Genomic DNA, 25,007 nt, shown 5'->3' on the forward strand with positions numbered 1-25,007 from the left:
GTACCCACTTCAGAAAAAAAGAGAAAGGCTCTAAGCCAAGGCATAGCTGCACGGCTATGTTACACACACGATAGGCATGCTCTGGGTGATAGTGTACTCGAGTTGAAGATGTAAGCAAAATTGTGTTTGAAATTACCTGTAAACATAAGTTACAAAGTTCGGTGTTCCATTGAGTGATACAAACAGATTCATCAATATTTAAAACACTTTCATGTTTAGACTTAAGAGTCCTAGGAAGGGTTAGTCCAATTCAATTTATGGTCTGTATAAAGATACAGATATAATGGTTCTGTATATGGCATACAGTCAGTGGTGTAGTCTAGTTAGCTGTAGTGGGTATACCCGTGATCAACCCCAAATACGTATCCTTGCCTATTTTAAGTGGGTATACTGAGAAGGTGATGCTTTTTAAGTGGGTATACTGCATAGTCCTGCGTATCACACCACTGCATGCAGTACAAAGTAATCATCCTAATTGTGAAGACTTGAATTTTTTTGGTATGATTAAACATTCTTAATTATGGGTAAGTTACTTACACTCGTTTAAACATCAATTAAACCTAAGAGTCCCCAATGAAAGCCATGGCATCTTCATGGAATCCACCATTAAACAGTCAAATGTATAGCTGAAACAAATCGCACAATATCCTAGCAACCAATGTTGCATCATTGGTATTGGTGGTGAATGTTCTTTGGTGCTGTGCTTGCTCCCCTATTTCTGGGACAGCTGGCCTTGTTTTGGACACGAACAATGCCGCAGAGATCCACTGACAGGCCTCCATGGAGGTGGTGGGGGGGCGGCTGCCCACTGAGCTCACATTCTTTTTGTGGCTCTGTCCGTCCATCCCCATTGACTCCCAAAAAAGCAACGGCATCATGGGTTGGCACTTTGTTACGCATCCCCTCTGATCCCCCTCTTAAGGCTCCTCCGGCAGCTGGTCCGATTAGAGACAGGGGCGGCAAGTGAGCGACCCCACAGACACCAGCAAACACAGATAGCCACAGATAGCAGAGCATTCTCCAAACCACCTCCACCCGATTGGAGCAACAGTTCCCAGAGACACTTTGAGGGGACCGAGAAGAGGACTATCACCCACCATCGCTCAGTGACTCATTTCATTGAAGGTGAATCTGGACTAGTCTTCACACGCAGGACAGCCATCATGAGCGAGTTTGGCTACCGCCGGGAGCTCAGCAAGTATGAGGACATGGACGAGGACGAGCTGCTGGCCATGCTCAGCCCCGAGGAGCTCGAGGAGCTGGAGAAGGAGCTGGCCGACATCGACCCCGACGCCAACGTGCCCGTCGGGCTCAGGCAGAGGGACCAGACGGAGAAGACGCCCACCGGCACCTTCAGCCGCGAGGCGCTCATGAAGTATTGGGAGAGGGAGACCCAGAAGCTGCTGGAGGAGGAGATGATCGGCTCTAGCCCTTCACAGGTCAGTAACTCCCCCCCAACTTCACAGAAATGCCTTGAAGTCACTGACTACCCTTTATTCTTTTCTGCGTGCTTAAAGCGAATGTGTTATTGTTGAACTTGTGTTGTTTTTAACACACCTCTATGTCCAGATAGGACAACACATTGCTTTTATTATACTGTGTACACTCTTACAACAAATGTGTTGAAAATAACACAACTAGTGTTGTTTTTTTAACACACCTCTATGTCCAGATAGGACAACACATTGCTTTTATTATACTGTGTACACTCTTACAACAAATGTGTTGAAAATAACACAACTAGTGTTGTTTTTTTAACACACCTCTATGTCCAGATAGGACAACACATTGCTTTTATTATACTGTGTACACTCTTACAACAAATGTGTTGAAAATAACACAACTAGTGTCTCTGTCCAGATAGGGACAACACAGTTTGTGTTGTTTCTAACATACAGTATTCATTTTAAGTGTCAGGTACACAGAATGACAATGCATACTGAAATCAGTGTAGGTCTTGGCAAACATTATTGTGTTATTTGCCCATTGGCAAAATTAAATAGTTTGTATATTGTGCATATCACTGCCTCAGAGGTTCATTATGAAACTTATGTTTCTTCTTATTATATAAAATTGTGTTTATAATCGTATAATATAATGCTATATAAAATTGAAGTTAAACATGTAACATCAAGCGATGAAAATAATGCTGATTCAATATTAAAATACAAGCTTGAAAATCTGAAGATCTCTGACTTGATTTCCAGGAGTTTCAGGCACATGAAGATGCGAAAAGTGATGATGAGGAGGAGTGTGTGACAGAGAGTGACACCTCTGAAGATGAGAAGGACAAACATGAGGCAGATGAGAAAGACAAAGATAAGGATGATGTCAAAGAGAAAGAGGAAGAAGAAGAGGAAGAGAGTGAGTCTGAGGAAGAGAGCGAGTCTGAGGAGGCAGTGACTGAGGATGAGGAGGAAGAGGAGGAGGATGAACAGGAGAAACCAGAAACTAAACAGGAGGTTGTTAAACAAAACTATCTGGAGGTACCAAAGCAAAGCTTCCACCAAAACCAAGATTTCCCCTTACGAAGAAGCCCGCGTCCTCCAGTAGAAGAACCACTTAGAGCGGCTACTCCAAATCAGTCTTCCAACAGTGAGAACCCAACAGTAGTGGACGACGTCCTGGAGAAGATCCTGGCCAATGACCCGGACACCACTGAGGTCAACCTCAACAACATTGAGGACATCTCGAAGGAGAATCTTGTTCGCTTTGCCGAAGCGTTGCGTTCAAACACCCACGTCACCAACGTCAGCCTGGCCAACACTCACGCCGACGACCATGTGGCCTTTGCCATCGGCAAGATGCTGAGGGAGAACAGCTCCATCATCCGCCTCAACATCGAGTCCAATTACATCACTGGCAAAGGTGTGCTCGCAATGGTGCAGGCCCTGACGAAAAACAAAACCATGACAGAGCTCCGATTCCACAACCAGCGGCACATCTGCGGCGGCCAGGTGGAGATGGAGATGGTGAAGCTGTTGAGGGAGAACACGACCTTGCTGAAGCTGGGCTACCAGTTTGACCTGCCGGGCCCAAGGATGAGCATGACGGGCATCCTCACCCGCAACCAGGACTACCAGAGGCAGAGGCGACTGCAGGAACAGCGGCAGCAAGGCGGGGCTAATGCAGGGGCATCGGCGGTCAACCCTCGCACGACTGCCCTGCAGAAGAACACCCCGACACCGTCGCCTTACGGATCGCCCCGAAGCTCTCCGTGGTCTTCCCCTAAGTTGCCACGCAATGAGTCGGCCGCCAAGAACGCTCCACCTGCGCCTCCTCCACCTCCTCCTCCTCCACCACCACCTCCTCCACCCTCCATGCCAGTGGTGGAGAAGAAGAAAGCTCCAACCAGGATGATCGCAGAGGTCATCAAACGGCACGAGGAGTGCAGTAACAACCAGGAGCAGGCCCCTTTAAAATCGAAATCTAAAACCAAGAGTAAAAAGGGCAAGAAAACCGCGAACAAAGTGAAGACGCCCAACATTCTCAAGGAACTGAAAAACGCCCTGAGGCCTATAGACAGAAGGGCTGAAGAGCTGCCCAGGCCCTCCACTCCCCAGAGGTCAAGCCATGACGAACTAATGGCAGCCATTCGTGGAAGCAGCGTAAAATCCCTCAGAAAGGTAAGATGATCACTTCCTACATATGCTCATCTCTAGCCATGTCAAACACATGACAGGCGACAGCCATGATCATCAGCTGATCTTCACTTTCCAGAGTTTAAATTAAAAATAATACCAGACAGCCATTAATGAATTCTTAGTGGTGAGTTGGATTCTGCTAAAGCTCTTAGTGTTTGTAATAAAAAAAGTAGACATTATGTCATACTGGCATTGCATTCAGACATCTGTTAGAGGTGCTAACAGGCTTTTTGGGCTTGTTGAAGAATGAGGCACCGCTCCGCTTTGCTTTCACATGCATTCCTGAGATTGTGAAGCATGCGTCTCATTCTGCTGAACCTGTTTGAAGGCAGATCAGGACACAAAGGCACTTCTGTCCCAATTGCTTCCTTCTGAAAGGCACAGAGACTGTTTACGAGTACAAGTGCCAAACGAGATGACAATGTGGTGGAGGAACACTTTATCAGGTCCTAAAGCACTAAGACATAGTGGCCAATCAAACAGCCCTCTGCAGAGCACGTTATGCTGTGGCCTTGGAAAAATCTGTGTTACCATGGGATGACAGACAGTGACCCTGTGAAATTCCTGCCTCTTAATGCAACTATAAATAGCCCCCCATTTTGCCCAGTTGCGATAAGACAAATGCCTCCCAGGCTGGGGCACTTGACAGCGAGACAAAACAAACAAGACACTCTTCATTGGGCTCAATGAGAGGACTCTTTCTCTCAGTGGAAAGAAAACCTTATTAAGAAAATTGATTGATGGATATTTGTCAAGTTGTCCTTTCTACACATTTATGGCATATGCAGTATGTAATTACAGTGCATGAAAATGCACTGTACTGTTCTTCCTAGGCAACTTATTATTATTATTCCGCTTACCACTTTTTCCGTACGCAATTTCTCTTGAACAGTTTAACTTAGAAACGTCATTCAAACTTTGTAACATAGGTATTCAAACGGACCAAGCTGCTATGTCTTTTCAACTTTGAAACTTTTATACTTTTTTCAAACTATTAAAGAAAAACTTTCTAAAAATCCCCATACACTTAACATTGCCGATTATGACATTATAATATGGCCATTAAGCAATTAGAATCCTATGGCAGGTGTTAAGGCCACCTGCAGCCTCAGGCTTTAAGCATACAATCGGGGTCAATTAAGACTACACATCCTATTTAACTGTTTCCTCTGCCCAAAACTATTTCAAAATAAAAGTCCTCACTACAATAATCCACTGTTAAACAATGTAACCCATTAAACTACTGAACTTTTTACATTCAACTTTTAAACGGTCTACTTTTAAACTATCATTAAACTATCTATCTAATAAACTAGCTGTCTATCAACAACTTTTAAACTATCTACATTCAACTTTTAAACTTTTAAACTATATACATTCAACTTTTAAACAGTCTACTTTTAAACTATTATTAACTATCTATCAACTATCTATTAAACTAGCTGTCTATCAACAACTTTTAACTTTTCATCAACTATGTCAACACTTGTCATCAACTATGACTCCTACCCACTGTAGCTAGTTAGCATGGTTAGCATGTTAGCATTGCTAGCATTGTTAGCATTTTTAACAAAACTGCTAAAAATGATTAGCTAGGTTAGCTAAGTCACATGGTTAGCATAGTTAGCATGTTAACATTGTTATCATGCTAGTTAGCATAGTTAGCATAACTACTAAAAATGATGAGCTAGGTTAGCTAAGTCACATGGTTAACATAGTTAGCATGTTAGCATTGCTAGCATAGTTAGCATGTTTAGCAAAACTGCTAGAAAATGTTAGCTAAGTTAGCTAAGTAACATGGTTAGCATGTTAACATTGCTAACACTGCTATAAAACATTAGCTAAGTAGCATGGTTAGCATAGTTAAAAATCTTAGCATAACTGCTAGCAAACATTAGAGCCATTCCAACTTTCAGTTATCGTCAAATATCTACCTATACACAGCCATTAAACTATTTGAATATCAACATTCATTAAACTTCCAGTCTGTCAACAACTTTTAAACTATTTACCTTCAACTTTTAAACGGTCTACTTTTAAACTATCATTAAACTATCTATTAAACTAGCTGTCTATCAACAACTTTTAAACTATCTACTGTCTATCAACAACTTTTAAACTATCTACATTCAGCTTTTAAACAGTCTACTTTTAAACTATCAACTTTTATTAAGCTATGCAACCACCATGCCTATCCTAGCATCACCGTAGTAACCATCTCTGTATTATCTGTTTTAACTATACATGATATTTTACATCACAACTTTAGCATTTTCATGCACGGGTAATTCCTTGGAATTGCATTTCTAGTTTATACTAGTATACTATCTATACTGTCAGATGTTATAATAATAATAGTCGGTACATTTATTTTATTTTATCTATCTATCTATTTAGATGATTTATTAAAGGTGTATTTTACTTACTTGTTACAGGTGGAGATACCGCATCACCTTCGATAATCCGTTTCAGAGTCTCTGGGAGTGCAGCAGGATGCATTGAAGATAGAAAAATCGTTTAATGCGGAGTTTACTTCTAAAGGGGGAGAACCTGGATATTTGCACTGTATGTGTAATACTTGGAATACTAAAACCTGTTTTTTTCTATGCCATTGGGACTGAATTATATTTATACTGTATATGACAGTCTTTTACTGCCTTTGAAGGTTTTAAGATTTTTGAAGATTGAAAAAAAAAATATTTCACTTGTGTACAAATGTAAATACTTACTAAATGTGAGAAAATAAAATGTGCAGTGTGCACACTGTATTATTCAACCAAAATATCACTGGATTTGTCATCCGTTCGGTAACAACATGAGGATAACTTTTCCACCAGTTGCCATTTACTCAAGAAAACGGAGTCTCCAGTTCAATTCCATTATACTAGAGAAGCAGCCAAACCATAAAAACAATTTGGTTGCCGGCTGTGGAGCAGGCCGCTGCTTTGAACACCACAGTGCAGATGGCATGGCCTCTGGAGTCCATATCTCAGTGCCAGCCGAAAAGAATCCTATTCTCAGGGAGGGTCAGGTGGTGAGGCCGCCTGTAACCAAAGCAGGGCACAAATGAGTCAGCTGGAGCATTAGTTATATATGTATCTGAGCTTGCCTTAATCCAGTTCGTTTGCATTTGTGTGTCTTGGAAGGGCTCCCTGTTCCTAAATCCACTCTGCAGCTGTTCCGACCAAACAGGAAAATGTTTTTAGCAGTGGCCGAAACGGCAGCAGCGGCCACTGCAGCTCTGCTGATTGAACCATCCCAATTCCCACAGCACGGAAAAAGACTTAGTTATTGTCCTTCGTGACCACAGATAACATGAACCCGTATCATCATTAAAAGTAGAGACCATGCTTATAGGCCTACATCATAACAGTCGAACAGTCTTATCATAACAGCAAAACACACACAGTCCCAGCCAAACACACACAGTCCTTGTTGCACACAGCTTTAGATAGGACATGATAACAGGTTGTTGTCCTCACAGGATGGACATTTTAAATGGATTGTATTACATCAAAGCATGCTCTATATCATACATGGGCAACATACGGCCCGCGTAAGGTCCGTGAAAGAACAATAGTCAAGAGCCTAGCATAGAGATAATGCTCGCAAATCAATATTGCTTTTATTTTGAAAGCGACTGCTATTTGTACGCCCATACATTTGTGCGTGGATGCATACGATGTAAATAAACACCTTCACTGATGTGCTGGTGAATAGAATGCTTCTGCGTCGACACAATGCAGTTGCCTTTAAGTCGGCGTAAACCTTTCAAAGTTTTGTGTCTCTTATGTCGGCGTCGCTCACCACCGCAAAGGTTGTCAGAACGAACTCCTGCTGTTTGTTGGAGATGTGTTAATTTCAAAACGTTACCGGCAGATAGACAGTTTACATTCGGATAACCCCGTCACTGTAACCAAAATATGTCTGAGTTTATTTGCAAAGCTTATGTTAGCGAACTAGTATGATGCTACTACCCACAGGTTGCTTGAAGCAGCCGGCTCAACACACAGGGCGAGTTGACCAATCACAGTTTTGTGCATAAAGTTAAAGCAAAAACATAGCCTACATTTTTAAAATTGTTTCCTTTGTGCATGTTGATTAACTAATGACAGCCTACTATTGTCTGCTTCACATTTTCATAGTCTAATTCTGCATAGAGTTAATTTAATGATGGTAATGATTTAATGATGAAATATTGCTGAGTGTTGATGAAATGGTGGCACAGTACTATAGGTTTAGTCATATATATATTTTTTTTTTTCGCATGCCCAAATTTCCGTCAATGATTCCCGGGTACACGAAACTTGGTGGGCATGTAACCCCACATGGATAGCATGGAACCATCGTTTTTCGTTTTGATCTGTAGCCCCCCCCCCCCCCCCCCCCCTCCCCTGCTGGACTGGACACCCCGAAAGGAGGGTAGGGCAGACACAGTTTTCTGTGAATATCTCGAGAACCGTAGGGTTTAGGAGGACCATTTTTTTTTTTGTATGTTGATCTCAAAGGGCCATGTCAACCCATTCCATAACCACTCATTTCATGTATAGCGCCACCTAGTTAAACACAAAAAAGTAAAAATGAGGTGTTGTAATCGCAGGTATCTGTGACCTAACATAGTCAAAACTGCACGAAATTGGAAGTGTAGGATCATTATGACACCCTCTGTATGCACGCCAAGTTTCGTGAAATTCCGTTTATGGGGGGCCACACAATAAATTAATTTATGTTACTTTACACCAACTGGCCTGTAGGTGGCCGGAGACAGTTTTCTGTGAATATCTCGAGAACCGTAGGGCCTAGGAGGTCCACCTTTTTTATGTATGTTGGTCTTAAGGGGGCATGTCAACCCATCCCATTACCACTTATTTCATGTATAGCGCCACCTAGTTAAAAATTAAAAAGCAAAAAAGTCAGTGTTTTCATCACAATATCTCTGGCTGACAAGGTCAAAACTGCACGAAATTAAAAGTGTAGGATCATTATGACACCCTCCGAATGCATGCCAAGTTTTGTGTACTTTCGTTCATGGGGGGCCTTACAATAAAATAATGTATGTGTACATTTAGTGACGTACACCAACAAGGATTCCCGGGACACTGAAAGACAGGGGTACACGAAACTTGGTGGGCATGTACCCCCACATGGATAGCATGGAACCGTCATTTTTCGTTTTGATCTGTTGCCCCCCCGCTGGACTGGACCCCCCGAAAGGAGGGTAGGGCAGACACAGTTCTCTGTGAATATCTTGAGAACTGTAGGGACTAGGATGACCATTTTTTCCGTATGTTTGCCTCCAGGGGTCATGTTAACCCATTTCATGTGCACACATGTGCACAAACAGATACACACACACACACACACACATACATTCACAGTAATCATACGTATGACACTTACTCACACAGTAGACATATGTACGCTTGCATGCACAGGCACATACGCAGGCACACACACAAGCACGCACACACACACACACACACACACACATAACATAAACATGTACATGCACACATGCACACAATTCAAGAATTTCTCAGAATTATGAACAGGCAAGATGGAGGTGGGGTTGTATAAAATGAATTTTACATGTGAAATCTATGAACTAATCATGTTTTGGTACTTGTTGTCTAGCAGATATCAGTGAGAATTGAGTGTGGATAATGCAATTTAGTGAGACAGTTAGAATCATATAGTCCTTTCAGCGTGATTTATTTTTGTGGAAAAAATGTGCTGGACTGGGCGACGGTCATATTTTGTACCGCTCTGCGGTACATCTAGTTATATAGATATTGTAGTACTTTTTTATATCAGCCTTTGAAAACTGAAAAAAAAAATGTCAATGTCAAAAAATCATTTTCGATAATGAGGATTAAATACTGGACATAGATTAAATAGCCTATTGCTGTTTTTCCTTGGTCTCCCTCACATTTTCATCTGTTCTTACGAGTAGTAAACAAAACATATGATTTACTTAATGTTATACAAGAACAGAATAGAATTGGACAGAATTGAGTTCAGACTTGAGTTTGGTATTTTGGGTCTGGCCCTCCTCAACAGTCCCAGTTTGTCATGTGGCCCCTTGGGGAAATTAGTTGCCCACCCCTGCTCTATACTGATTTGCTGGACTGTTGGCATTTCATTAAGTTTTTTTAAAAAAAATAAAAAGATACCTGCACACTGTTTGTATCTTTTTATTTTTCAATTGTTGGCTAAGCCTTACACACACACACACACACACACACACACACACACACACATACACATATATATATATATATATATATATATATATATATATATATATATGTTTAAATTTGTAGATGTGTGTGCACTGCACTCCACTCATTGATTTCATTAGATTTTATCAGACATCCATTACAGATAGTTTTCTGCTGACTAACCCTTAATGTGACAATATAGCCATTATCTAAAGCATTCAATAATAATGTCTTTCTCTTTGTTGTCTTTTCTGAATTTTAGTTGGTAACATCAAGCTTATGGAAGCTGTGGAAGTGGTGCAAAAAACAGTAATCAGGAAATCAGTATAGATTTATTATATCTGGATGCTAATGAATCAAACTGAAAACTGAGGCTGTAGATTTGGTGCAAAGTTCCTGAGTGATATTACAATAGGCCACTTGATGAGAGGGATAATCAGATGGTTTATAGTGTGATATATGGCATTCAGAGAGGGTCATGGGAATCTTTCAGCCATACTGGGTCTGACTGCCAGGCAACTGTCTAGAAAACAACTGTGCTGTAATCATAACCAACTCTTCCCTCGAGACCCAATCAGTTGAGCTAAATCCAGTTAAGGTTAATCCACATATCCACGAGTTATGTCATTTTGAATTTGCCCCAACCTTTCGGCCATTTACTGATGTGTTGACTTGTTTTGAAGCCTGATTAATTCCCAAATCTGATCTCTTTGGATCAAACCACAGAGCTGGCACCGATCAGTACGAAAATGATGGCACGACATTTCACAAGTCAGCAATGAAGTGACAAGAAAATTATAAACAGCAAACTATGACATAACATAAAAACTTCTACCACTGTACGACCTAGAGCATCCTCACCAACTGTCACAGTATGGTATGGCAACAGCTCAGCCTCCGACCGGAAAGCACAAGCAGAGGGTGGTGAAAACTGCCTCGCATCACCGGTTCCTCACTCCACTCCATCGAGGCCATCCAGGGTAAGCGATGGATGCTTGCATAAGGTGCGCAGCATCATCAAAGACTGTTCTCACCCCAAGCACAGACTGTTCCCCCCACTCCCCTCCGGGAGGCGTTACAGGTCTCTCCGCACCTGAACCAGCGGATTCAGAGAAAGCTTCTTCCCTTGCGGCTGTCACCCTGAACTCTAGCTCTGCACCCCTGTGACAACCAACTAAGCCCCTCCAGATGCCTCCTTGCCTGTGCCTGTTGTGGTGTCCACAACCATGGCAACCTTGACAGGCACAACAAGGAGGCGGACGTTCTGTCCCTCAACAGCCCCCTCCCCCCGGACAGTTACACTACCCTATCCCATCCATATTATTCTATTTATATTTATAAAATGTAATTACACTTATACATAACCATATTCTACAGCTCTTTATATGGTTCTTACTGCACATACAGTACACTTAATTTTTACTACTTGTGCAATATTACTGTTACTACACTGCACATATCTATACATACTGTAAATATATGTCTGTACCGTTCATACTGAATATCCAAATGTATTGTTTTTTTTTATAATATTACTGTTAATACACTGCATATATCTATATTATTTTTACTAAACTTGTACATGTTGTTTATACACTGTTCTTACTGCATATCCATATCTATTCTGCTCTTGGCTACTGCTAATACATTGCATATATTTATATTTGATTTATATTACTCTAAACCTTACCACTTTCTTAACTGAATACTATTGTCTACACGGCACTATATGTGTTATACTGTCTATACTGTGCATATCACATTGCACTTTTCTGCTACTTTGCACTTCTGGTTAGATGCAAACTGCATTAAGTTGTCTCTGTTCTTGTACTATGGACAATGACAATAAAGTTGAATCTAATCTAATCTAATACCAAAGTATCAAAAAATCGGAAAGTAAAGTTTTAGGGATGTGGAGATCCCATTTATATTCTTTGACCATCAAGAATTTAACATTTTTCAGAAAGAAAATAAAAGTTGTTTATGTGAGGAATTTTGTAGTGGGAGTGTCACTCTTTAGCTCTGAGTGACTTTTGACTGAGCCGCTCTCTTGTCCATTGCTCTTGCTTTCCCAGCCTGGCTGGGGGCATGGCTGCAGGCCAGTGGTAGGGCTGGGTCTCAGGTGGATTTGGAGGGTGCCAATGGGCCAGTGGAAAGTGCCATACCTGCTCTAATCCCCCTCAATTCCAACAGAGCAGATGAGCTGGGAGCTGTTGTTTAGGCAACCAAACCATCGGCTGGACGAATAGAGCCAGTCACGCGAGGCTGTGGCCATGGGAGACGGTGACCTTATGGTCAGCATAAGGCACATGATGTCTCAGGCTTTTTTTCCCGCTCACCTCAGCGAGAGAGCAACATGACTCATACACCCTCATCTGCACAACAAACGTATAAGTATAGTATAAGTATAGTATAAGTATATATACTCTTTTGATCCCGTGAGGGAAATTTGGTCTCTGCATTTAACCCAATCCGTGAATTAGTGAAACACACACAGCACACAGTGAACACACAGTGAGGTGAAGCACACACTAATCCCGGCACAGTGAGCTGCCTGCTACAACAGCGGCGCTCGGGGAGCAGTGAGGGGTTAGGTGCCTTGCTCAAGGGCACTTCAGCCGTGGCCCACTGGTCGGGGCTCGAACTGGCAACCCTCCGGTTACAAGTCCAGAGTGCTAACCAGTAGGCCACGGCTGCCCCAAAAAGCGCTCTGGACTTTAGTAACATGACGTGAAAGCTGTAGTCATATTAGCTAGTCACAGTGAACCACATTTTCCGATTTTCACATTTACAGTAAAGGGCAAGTGGTGATATCTGAGCCCAAATTATACCCTCTCACAGTGCACTCATAAAAGATGTGTGTACACACAGGTTGCATCTGTTGTCATATTAATCAAACTTGTGCACGAGTGATGAGAAATGCACAGTGGCATCCTGTGAGTGTGTTGGTGTCCTGAGTGTGTGTGTGTGTGTGTGTGTGTGTGTGTTGTGATGAGGCCGTCTAGCGCCTCGGTCAGCACACCCACCAGGCTTTGGGGAAACACCTAGTGGACCATGCCTCGGAGGTCACCCAAGGCATCAAGTTAAAACACCAGCCCACAGGAGGAAGTTAAATATGACAGCCGGCCACTTTGGTATGTATGCTACACACACTTCTTACGCACGAGTGCTCACTCCAGTTCACACTCACACACACCATACCATAGCCTTCAGTTCACAAACACACCCACACACCATATAGCCTCTAGTTCACACTCACACACACCATAATATAGCCTCTAGTTCACACTCACACCAACATGCACAGACCATACTAACACATACAAAGTATCACACTCTACACAAACACACCTATAGCAAAGAACTCCCTTATGACGTTTCTCCTGTCAGACACTAGTGAATGCTACATCTTTCAGGGTTCCCACTCTGTAAAATTACATGACTTTTCCCTGACTTTCTTTGACAAAAAACACCTGAATTTTCATGACTTACTATATAATGTGTATGTGTATAATGGTACAATATACCGACCAATGATTTTGAGCAGCCATCTAACATTCAAGAATCTATTACTTTGGTAACTCAGATGAATAAATGGGCATTGATTAAATAAAATTGAGCTACTCAAGCAAGCAGTAAAGCTTAACCAGTCTGCGTGGAATTATATTTGTATTAATGTATTTTGGCAAGAAGTGCTACAACAAAATTCGTAGAAAATCCAATACTCCCCCCCCCCCAAAATGATAAAATTCCCTGACTTTCCAAAAGTCCATGATATTCCAGAAATTCCATGACCCGTGGGAACCCTGATCTTTGCTTGTGCATGAATGCATATGCACATACATTAACATACACGCACGCAAGCACGCACACACACACAAAATGGTTAGTGACAATTAAAAGCACAAAGTCTCACAAGAATCTGTAAATATTAACATTTATTTGAGTGTACGACTTAATTCTTTTTCCAACCTATGTTTGAAAGTCTGATGTCTGTGTGTTTTCTTAATGCAAAGCTATTTCCTGTTGAGGAACAACTGAAAGAGAAATTGATAAAACTCAGACAACAACTGCTCTGCATATAAAAAACAAAACAAATCATTCTGCATTTGTCGCTACTAGTGTTCCCACGGTCTGTCAGTAGCCACGTCCCTGCATGTTACGTCAGTGAATCAAGCTATGGCCCCAAGCTAGCGCCCCATAGGGGAATGAAAGGGTTAATCTAGTGTTTGTGAGCAGTGGCCATTAGTCACGTGACTCAATTATTAAGGTAACAATGCAGCAGGTTGGCATGATTAAAACAAAAAAAAAAAAAAAAAAAAACAAAGAAAAAGAAATAGATCACCGAGACGTTGTTCCCTCGTTCACCGATCATTTACTTGAATGCGGCCCTGATTAGAGCGTTGAAGACCCATGATTCCTCTTCCGAGTTTCGGGGGGTGGGGGAGTAAAAGATATACATGACGACATCGACGATACGCTAGTGTTGAATTTTTAAAAACAAAACAAAAATTAAACAAAACAAACAAAAATAGAAACAGAAAAAAAAGTATGCACCTGTAAAGTTAGAGTTACGGCCTACGGGTATGCTGTAGTGTTGCATTTTTGCGTAGTGTTCAATTTCTTTTTTTTTTCCCCCATAATGGATTTTCAAGGGTTGCTCCAGAGAAGAATTCTTTGTTGTTTAAATACAGTTATGATATTGCCCTGTTCCTATGTAGTGGATATCTGCTTCTTGCTATCTTTTTTTGTTTCATTTTTTATCTTCTCAATTCGTGCAAAAATATAACAGACTCATACTCTTGAGTAAATTTACAAAAATCAATTTCATCAACAGCAATGGGCCTGGATATTCCAAAGAGCTGATTCTCGAGAAAAATAATAGTGCTAAACTAGATTTCGATAAGAAAAAGAAATTTTTGAGTACAGAAGAATAAAGGTATGAAAATAGTGTTTTCACTTTTGACTGACATTACAACATTAAGGGTTCCATCAGTTCTGATCCATAGTTCTCCCTTTGAACTGATGAAAAAAAAAAAAAAAAAAAAAATCAACTCTACAAATCAAGAAAAACTTGATGTAAAATTGCACGTTAATAAAGAAAAAAAAAAAAACTTTACAGAGGATGACAAACCTTTACAGATTAAATGAGGTATTGCACAGATTAATGATAAAAAAAAAGCTTAAAGGCAACAAAAATATACAGAAGAAGAAAAAAACTGATAGAACATTTACATTATAATTTGAATAAGATTTTAGAAAGACAGGAGCAATTTAGTGTCATTATTACTTAGGAAGGGGGGGGGGGGGTCACTAGTCATCCCATTCATCATCATCATCAAAGTCTTCCTCTTCATCATCATCTTCATCTTCATCTGATTAAAACACAAGGGGAAGATGTATATTAGTTCCAGATGCATTTGACCACAAAATAACTTTAATAACTAAAGACAAACATTCACAGTGATTGATGTGTGCCATTAGGAAGGCTTTATGGACACTTCTCCAAAAGGTATAGCAGTTGAACAGAAATCATATCAACAAGTTATGGTTCATTAGAAAGCCACTAAATAGCATCAAATGGAAATTCACAATCACAGTAAGGGATTTGTAACCTTTCAAAACCCACAGATCACTAAATTCAACCACCAACAAACTGGAAAACAGGGAAAACAAAACTGTGCTTGAAACTGATTCAAATCCCAACATTAGTCCCCTTAAAAAATGTAGCAGTAACACCAAGCTAAAAAGACTGAAAAAAAGGCAATGCGACTGACAAAAAAAGTGTATAATTCGCTAAAAAGCACTACATTTGGCAACCCTAATAATCTAATCTAATACATATTCTGGGCATTAGGGGTGAGAAATGAGAATAAGGATAGCCGAGGAACATTGAGATACAACTGAACACTATATTGGACTTCAAACATTTATTGTTGTTAAGACATATGAGCATATGACATATGAGTCAACTCAAAAGTTTCAAGGACGAAAAAACAGATTTTGAGGCTGTGAGAGTGGGTTGTTCAGCAGATATGTTGGTGTACATTTGGCAAAGTGCGTCAGTGTGGGTGGGACAAAAAATAAATATATAAATAAAATAAAAATCGAGTAAGTTGATGCCTTTTCTACTGCAGGGCTTCAATATGAACTTTTAAAAGCCCATCCATCTGCTCATAATACACTGAGCATTTGGGGAACTTAAAGTATTACGGCCTGTAACAATAGGAGCTATTCCTAATCTCTCAGTTTTATTTTACTCCTCACTCATACTTAGGTTTGTAAAGCTGGTGCTTCCACTTTGCAAAGACAACATCAAACTGTTCAGGTCATGTGCATACACAGGAAACACAATAAAGCACTTCGAGCTGCATACTGTGTATGAAGCTATACAAATAAAGCTTATTATATTACATAGAATATTAACCAATGTTTTGCCAAGGATTAAACTTAAAAACAAATTAAGACCCTCTGCTTTCTGAAATTGTTCTGGCCACTGCATAGACCCTTTCAACTGCATAAACAAACATGTCCATTCCTAAGGCATTTCCAGCAACACAGAAAACAACTTGAAGCTAATAATAACTTGGGGACATAAAAAGTATCGGCGTTGGTTTTGAGCATTTCAACCAGAAACCCTGTAGGAGCAGACTGAAAAGGTCTATAGAAGTTTCAACACAGGAGGAGACCTCAAAGGAGGAAAAGCGATGAAGAATTGATGAAAAACGATGAAAAGTTAACGAAAAGCGATGAGTTGCTCACCAGAGGAGTGGATGGCCTTGCTCCTCTTCTGCATCACCTCCATCAGGGCTCCCACGATGCCCGCAGACGGGGCCGGAGCGGACGGGGCCGAGTCCGGGCCGTCAGTCACCTGGACAAGCAGTCACATGACACACGACATCAGCCCACATCCACACAACAGCCTCTACCCACCACTCGCCTGCAGCCCTTTACATAACTGCATACCCAGGTTCTGTTCACTTTACAGTAAACAAGCCTTAGTTTAGGCAAAACACATATTACATCACACGATCTATACAATAATTTACTGAGAAGTAGATGGATGTTCATATTCCATGGAAGGCTGAGTTCTAGATTTATTTATACATAATGATTGGTAAATTCACCAATGGATGTACAGCATCATGGATGAATTCCTCAATCATTAAATTACATTACAAACATGTAATGAATTCTTGCATTAACTATCCTATTCCTTAGGAATAAGCATAATTAAGGTCTTTAGCAAAGGTCTACACAATGAAGAATGTTGCCATTTTCATTTGATCATGTATTTCTACGCAATAATTAAATGTCAGTGGAAATCATAACCTTTAACATGACATTTGAGTTTAACTAAGGAACGACAGAAATGACAAAACAGTACCAGTCATCAGTTCAGCTGAATTAAGTGTTAGTGGCATATCATAAATGTTAAGTTAAATGATTTAAGGTTAAGTTCAACTGAGGACCAATCATGCGCATGCTGTGCAACTGATCTAATAGAGGGGCAGGCCTGGGGAGCGCTGTGGCGCAGCTGACTACAGCAGCCATCCACGGGCCAACGGGAGCCCAGGTTAGAGTCCGAGCTGGCTCATTTCCTGATCCCACCACCTCTCTCTCTCCCACTTGTTTCCTGTAACTCTCTTCACTGTCCTATCAAATTAAAAGTATAAAAGGCACCACCCCACCCCCCCCCCCCAAAAAAAAAAATATATATAAAGAGTTTGGTTCCAAAACGCTATATCCTCCATTTTAATGAATTTTCATTTTTTTTTTTACTTTATTTTCCAAGTAATTTCAGTGAAAATGTAATAGAGTATTGTAGTTTGATTTATCTTTACTCAATCAAAACAACAGAACTGCAATTTCATTGATATTACCTGAAATACACAATTAAATAACATGATTATTAATCATGTAATGACTTGTAGCGTTTTGGAACCAATCTCTTCATAAATAAACAGCGGCGGACGCCTGCACTCACAGTCTTGAGCTGGATGCCCTGTCGTATTTGGTCAAGGAGTGCGTCGCGGCCGATAGACGTGGCGGCGGGCTTGTTGTTGGCCTCCACCTTCTTCAGCTGGGTGCCGCCACGGATCTGCTCCAGCAGCGCCGACTTGCCCCCGGTGCCGGGTGAGTCCAGCCCTTCCCCCCCGCCGTTCTCAGGCGGTGGGGGAGGCCCTGGGGGTGGAGGTCCCGGTGGGGGTGGGGGTGGTGGTGGAGGAGGGGGCGCTCCTCCTCCTCCTCCACCCATGGAGGGAGAGGAGGCAGCAGAGGAAGAGGAGGAGGAGGGAGGGGGAGGTGGGGGAGGCCCTGGTGGAGCGATGGAGGCGTGGGCAGGCTGGGGTGGGGGAGGCAGAGGCCCTCTGGAGGGTGGAGGGGGTGGAGGTGGGGCGGTCATGCCCGGTCTGGAGGGCGGAGGGGGGCGGCGGAGCAGAGGAGGGGGCTCGGGAGGGTGGAGGGGGTGGCGCTCCGCGGCCGCGCGCAGGTGGAGGGGGTGGGGGTCCGCCGCTGTGGTGGGGCGGTGGAGGAGGTGGGGGGGGCGCCGCCGCCACCGCCACGTGAGGGTGGGGGAGGGGGGGCTGGACATGTCAGGAGGGGGGGGAGAAAGAGGGGAAACGTAACATGAGATTTCACTTCAGTGAGACTGCAATGATCAGAGCAATGAAAGAGACTGCACATTCCAAAAGGAATCAAAGTTGAATTTCACAACACACACACCACACACACACACACTCTTTCTAGTATCACAGTAAGCACTCAAGAGAGAAGCTCAGCACTGAAACTCAATGAGAGATTACAAATACTCTAAAATAATATCTGACTCAAAACATTAACCAGAAACGTCAGTGGGCACACATGATGCAGTGTTGAACTTGGCCGGGGCATACGCCTCTGCTTGGTGTCCTTCCAGCACGGCCTACACTAATAAACACACACTCCCCCCTCTGCCATGAGCTTTTCAAAAGAAATTCCCAGCAGTAGCCTGGAGTCTACCATCGGAAACTTCTAAAGCTTTTTTCTTTTACTGGACTTTTGCAGTTGAAAACGGTCTGGCCAAGTTAAAAAATTATTGCAAGCACTCAAAATGCACACAATCTCCTCTGATACAACAACTACTGTATACCACTAGTTCAAAAAAGTGGTAACATGCTAACACTGCAGTTATCCTTTGGCACTAAACGAAAAACCACACTAGGGTGACAGAGTAATGCATGCTTGCACACACAGAAACACAGATACAGTAGTAGCGGAGGGCAGAGCATGACTGTAGTTGGGCAGCCTTAAGCGCTAATTAGAGGTCTATAAACCCACTGCAAAACCATGCAGACAGCGAGAGCAACCTACCATACAACCTAGGCGGTTCTGAAGGACACACACACACACACACACACACACACACACACACACGCGCGCACCCACACACAGAGTGTATAAACATGTTAATGCTTTGCTGAGGAGGCATTGTGCTTACATGGATTTTAGCAACCACCACGACCATGTCTCACACACACAAACGTACACACACACCTATGCCAAAAAACCACAGGTATTCTGCAGTTTTCTGCTGCTCATACACTCAACCTGCCAATAACACCCCCCCCCCCCACACACAGACACACACACACACACCTCTCTCTATCTGTGAGACACACAAACACACATAGGGGAAACACATGCACACACACCTTGTCTGCGGAGTTCATTTTTCACCGCCTCCACGCCACCCTTCTTCTCGATGAAGTCGTAGATGACCTTGGACGTCTCCTTGTCTTTGAGCTGGGCCTCCGAGATGCCGCACATGTCAAAGAGGTTCTTCAGCTCAGGGTCCAGGTTGTTCAACTGGAGACGGACGAACAGCAGACGTCAGATTTAGAGAAGTTTGATAGCGCGCTAGTCAGTTAGCACCACTGTAATACTTGGCAGTAAACAACTGGCCTACACGGATTACTTGGTCTTTTCATGTTAGCCCCTCAGTAGCATTGAGCTATGCTCACCCCATGACAAACATACACTGCATAAATAAGGTCATAAACTATGGCCATTAGTACAACTCCTCCACTACAACTGCACCACCCCCTGCTGGTGAAGAGGCTTGACTATGTGCTTGAGTCACAGCATGTTTTGAGCAGAGGGAAGTATTTAGATTGGGTTTGGAGATTAAACTGGATTATTACTGTTATTTCTGATATTCAATCCAGCAGTGAATATGTCTGTGTGTAGCGACCTACATGCCCTTGCGCTACATGCTTGAAAATGATCTTCAAACAGGCAGAATTTAACCCCAGGCCTTTACCGTGGGCTATTTTGTGTTGCCTCATCCCCTGCCAACGATGTGTGGAACACAAGATCAGTCAATCATAAGGACTGGAACAGGACTGTTAACAAAGCATAATATCCTTCCCCCTTTGCAATAAAAATAGCACTTAATACCTCCTCCTCATAACTTTATGCATGAGAAGTTTTTTTTTTTTCTCCTGTTCGGATAAATATTATCCTCTTTTTTTTTCGGAGGGAGCAAATGGATTATGCGAAAACAGGTTTATGATTACTATTTTTCGCCCCAAAATCTGCTTGTGTAATGCTTCTGGTTGAGCAATAAGCGGTGGTGGGCTTTGCGACTTCAAACCCAGAAGCGGCTGCTGACTTCTGACGTGGCTGTTGACAGGCACATGACGGGAGAAAAGTCAAAGCATTGTCTTAAGCCCTCGCATCCGGCTAGAGGCAGATCAAATGCGCCACTTGATTCCACTGTGCGATGCTGTAACGGGCGAAATTAAAAAGCCATCCAGTGTTGTTGACATACTCACATCAAAGCCTGTGTTTGGGTCCCAGCCCACATGTCCAATGTGCCTGGAGAGAGAGAGAGAAAGAGATGGAAGATAGATAGATAGGAGAGGGAAAGAGAGAGAGAGAGAGAGAAGGAAAGAGAGAGAGAGAGAGAGAAGGAAGAGAGAGAGAGAAGAGAGAGAGAGAGAGAGAGAGAGAGAGAGAGAAGAGAGAGAGAGAGAGAGGAGAGAGAGAGAGAGAGAGTCAGTTATCAATACATAACATTTACTTCCTCACCTCACGCACACAAGTGCCCACACACACATGCACCTAGGATGTATACTCCTTGCATGCATATTCATCAGGGCTGGCAACCTGGAGACAGTAAGACCACTGCAGCTCCTCAATAGCCTATATTCACCAGCAACCCTACTCGCCTACAAGGCACCAGCAGTGCTAAATGTCCAGCACCTGGACGTGTGCGCATCAGCTTTAATCAGGCCAGCACGACTTTGAGCCTGGGTCCTTCACCCAGCGATAAACTCGACACCCTGGAGATCTGGTGAACTCAGGCCGGGGCACTCGGGGAGCTGCGGAAGGTCGGCCAAGGTCACACATCCTGGATGGTCAGAGAGCAGAGCCGAGATCTCCCTGACCTGCCATACGGATTCCACTTTAACCCCATTCCTGAAAATAACACTCTACGATTTTCCCACCCAGGAAGGTCACGTGAGCTAAACATCATGTAGGATTAAAGGGGATATGTCAAAGATGAATGTATGATTTCCGTCATGGCCAGTGTACTGAGGGGACTGGCCCACTGAGGGACTAGTCCTAGTGAGTCACTGCATTAAAATGATATGGGGCACGGGACCAGGGCTTGGTTCACATTCACGTTGTGAAAAGGGCATTAAATAATACAGGATTAAAATCCATTCGAAGGGGAGAGTAGTCATGAGACACCCACGTTTATATTCCATTTATTAGCTTATGCACTCGCAGGGATTTAAAACATTTTACTGGGCTTTCTAACGGCACGCAAGAGCAACTACACACAAACGCTTTGGAAGGACAACAAATAAATAAAAACAAAATTCTTACTGGAAGTTGCTTGGCGTGCCAATGTCCGCCTTGGTCAGTTTCTTCCGTTTGCCCTTGGCTTTCTTCTCCTTCTTGTTGAAGTTGCTGTGGACAATGTTGTTCATCTGGGAATTGTTATGGAAACGCATGTTGTTGATTTCCGGGTTTTTGATGTCCACGGTGGCCATTGGCAAGGCAGGTCCTGCAAGACAGATGTCAGCATGTCAAACACAAACAAACAAACAAACAAAAAAAAAAAAACTCACCTCAACTACACACCTTTTCCACCCCCTCAGATCAAGGGATGGAGAGAGAGACGTGCAAAATGGGGAGTTCACACCGGGCCATGTGAACGAAACCATTTAGGTTCAGACGCCTGCCAGCGGGAGACATGTTGCGCCCTTCTGTGCATCAGAATGGACAATCCGCAGGACACCCTGCCTGCTCTAACAACTGTCTGGCGCCCCATTTTTCGGAAAAGAGCATCGGCCAGCAGCCTAGCCCAGCCACAGTCACGGCACCATTTCCAATAGGCTCGGCCAGCAGTCTGGGAGAACAGCTGGCGCCGACACAAACAGCTGGGAGGGACAGCAATCACCGAGATCCTCTCAGAGCAAAACAAACACGCTCACACTCAAAACACACAAACACACCTTCGCAGCCACAGAGTGTGACCCAGTCGCCGAGGGGGCGACACAAAGAGAGAAGCACTGCTATGCCAACCCAAAAAAACGAAGCCCCTATAAAGACCAGCCAACTAAATACCCAATCGTACTTCCTCCCTCCAGTCTTCTGGAAGCTGCTGTGATGAATGCTAACCACAGCTGAATGCTAACCACAGCTGAATGCTAACCACATTCCTATAAAAGGAATCAAATGGTCTTCCGTCTCCTTTCCTATCCGCCCTGCCCTTTGTCATGGGTCTGAGGAGCCTCCCTACCTCGGCTCTCGTGCCCAGCTGGCGAGCCAGTGCTGGAGACAGGTGAAGCGGCGGGGCTGGTGCCAGCGGGACTCTGGGACCTGGAGGAGCTGGCCGGAGAGTCGCTCGCCGGGTCCAGCAGCAGGTGGCCCATGTCCAGCGCGGAGCATCCGCGGCGCAGCGAGAGGCGGGCGGCCGGCTCGGACAGCGGCCCGTAGAGCTCGTCCTGCGGCAGCACCAGGCAGTGCAGCGGTGCCAGGCAACGCTGGCCAGCGGACCGCCCTCCACCAGCTCCTCAGAAGGAGCCGACAGGAAGGTGGTGCAGAACATCATCTTCATGGAGCTGGTAAGGACCAGGCTGGCATGGGGGTGGCAATGACCCGTTGCGGACGTCCTCCCGCAAGTCTCAAGCTACGACGACACGTTGACACCCACAGCGATTTGGGTTCGGTAGATGCAGTCCCCTGCGACTGCCCTGCGAGCGACTGACAAACTGACTGACTCCGAGTGGCTCGCTATGGGATCATCAAGCTGTGCTCAAGGGGCAGTTTTAGGTCACCGTGCTGGCGTCGGGCAACGCCTCTTCCAGCGGGTGCCCATTGAGGCCAGCCCATTTCCCCGGGAAGAGAGGGGGGGGGGGGCAGTTGTGGTCTAATCCCGGCGAATTACACGCTGCCACTGGCTTTTTACATAACCAGCAAAGCCGCCGCTAATCCCTCCCCAACAAATCTCTCAATTCCTCCTTCTGAAACGTGATAAATCGTTGCCGAGCCGGCTGGACGCCGCCCATCACGGAGAGAGAGGGGCCGCAGACTCAGGGGCACAGATGTGCGGTCGGGGGGTGGGGTGGGGTTAACCGCTGACATCTACTTATTAGGCATGCTTGGTACCAAGAATTTGTCTCTTGTTTTATAAGGACGTTAAAGTTGACTGATATTTAGCCAACGCTTTTATCGAAAATGGAGTAAATCGAACCTGGACTGACCGATTGTCAGTCGGTGACGGTACCGCTGCTCAATCGTGTGAAAGCAGTGTCATTCTGTGGCTGGGTATGAATAGGCCTCGTTACTGGTCCATGTCACTCAAACCTCACATTTCCCATTGTAAGCTACATATCAAGCTAGCTACCACCCAATTCACTCATATTACTTCCTAAGAACGCGGAGGAATATGCACTGCTCCGCTCAGGTTCACAATGCACAGTCAAGTCAGAAAGAAAAGGTTCATCCTCTTAGCCACAAGGAACCCCCCCCCCCCCCCCTCCCTTTCTTTAAAGGCCAGTGGTAGAGGGCCGACTTGTATCAAGGAGCTGTAACCTGTAAATGCATGCTTCTATAAGTTTAACTTTGGGTGACTTGTGTCAGGACAAATTCCTCTGCTTGTGTCTTGACACACACACACACTCTGGGCACAGCAGAAAAAGCCTGTGGCCACCATGGGAGGGCAGAGCTGTCAAAACACACCCATGCAAATCATGGACGTCAAGCTCCTATCTGTTGGGCCACACTGGAAATGTCACAGAGATTAGGGCCAGTTCTCACCATACCTTCAGGCACCATGCGGGGAGAGAGAGAGAGAGGGGGGGGGGGGGGGGGGGTGAGAGAGAGAGAGAGAGGGGGGGTGAGAGAGAGAGAGAGAGAGAGGGGGGGGGGTGAGAGAGAGAGAGAAAGAGAGAGGGGGGGTGAGAGAGAGAGAGAGAAAGAGAGAGGGGGGGTGAGAGAGAGAGAGAGAGAGAGAGAGAGAGAGAGAGAGAGAGAGAGAGAGAGAGACGCATCAATGTTGATTGGCTATAAGACCCATTAGTGGCGGCGCCCAAAATTCTCGCTAAACGGATTAATATTTTTGTTTTGCCATCAAGGCACAGTGTTCACACACAGAGCTCCAAGGTGGCAGTGGCACTACATCAACAATACAAACGTAACGATAGGGGAGAGGTGCACAAAATGAAACACATAATGCACAAATTGAAGCTTCAGCCTTTGCAGAAATACAAGCAGTTCCTCGACCAGTGTCTTAATATTGATAAACGGCAGGGTATAGGAGGGTTTTTGTTGTTTTTCGGCTTGCCAGATTAAGAATTTGTACCACACACACAAAAACACTTTTCTAGAACATTCAAACCATATCTGGGATGGGCCAAGCCTTGGGCAATAGAGCTGGCGTCGCCACTAGAGTGGTTCACATATGGTGGGAGGGCAACTAACCCTGAGAGGATTAATTCTTCCAAGCAAAAGTGTGTGTGTGTGTGTGTGTGTGTGTGACTGCACACTCATTCATGTGTGTGTGTGTGTGTGTGTGTGACTGCACACTCATTCATGTATGTGTGTGTGTGTGTGTGTGGGGAAGTGTAGGCTTTTTCAAATGGGGAGT

At 43.9% G+C, this 25,007-nt stretch overlaps 2 protein-coding genes across 2 annotated transcripts in view; one reads left to right on the plus strand and one right to left on the minus strand.

The window, feature by feature from the left end:
* The first annotated feature begins 946 nt into the window (after positions 1-946).
* On the plus strand, positions 947-6,426 carry lmod2b (leiomodin 2 (cardiac) b). Its single transcript, XM_042079042.1, has 3 exons — positions 947-1,439; positions 2,208-3,626; positions 6,080-6,426. Exons 1-3 carry the CDS (start codon positions 1,164-1,166, stop codon positions 6,104-6,106), a joined length of 1,722 nt encoding a protein of 573 aa, XP_041934976.1. The 5' UTR covers positions 947-1,163; the 3' UTR covers positions 6,107-6,426.
* Positions 6,427-13,786: 7,360 nt separating this feature from the next.
* Positions 13,787-25,007, minus strand: part of waslb (WASP like actin nucleation promoting factor b) — a 22,899-nt gene continuing 11,678 nt past the window's right edge. Inside the window, 9 exon segments of the mRNA XM_042079660.1 lie at positions 13,787-15,240; positions 16,628-16,736; positions 17,853-18,293; positions 18,295-18,406; positions 18,408-18,450; positions 19,558-19,711; positions 20,680-20,722; positions 21,740-21,920; positions 22,659-22,928. Coding sequence (XP_041935594.1) covers positions 15,179-15,240; positions 16,628-16,736; positions 17,853-18,293; positions 18,295-18,406; positions 18,408-18,450; positions 19,558-19,711; positions 20,680-20,722; positions 21,740-21,920; positions 22,659-22,928 — 1,415 coding nt within the window. The 3' untranslated portion in view covers positions 13,787-15,178.

Source organism: Alosa sapidissima, chromosome 22 (genome assembly GCF_018492685.1).
Source record: "Alosa sapidissima isolate fAloSap1 chromosome 22, fAloSap1.pri, whole genome shotgun sequence".
Taxonomy (NCBI): Eukaryota; Metazoa; Chordata; class Actinopteri; order Clupeiformes; family Clupeidae; genus Alosa; species Alosa sapidissima.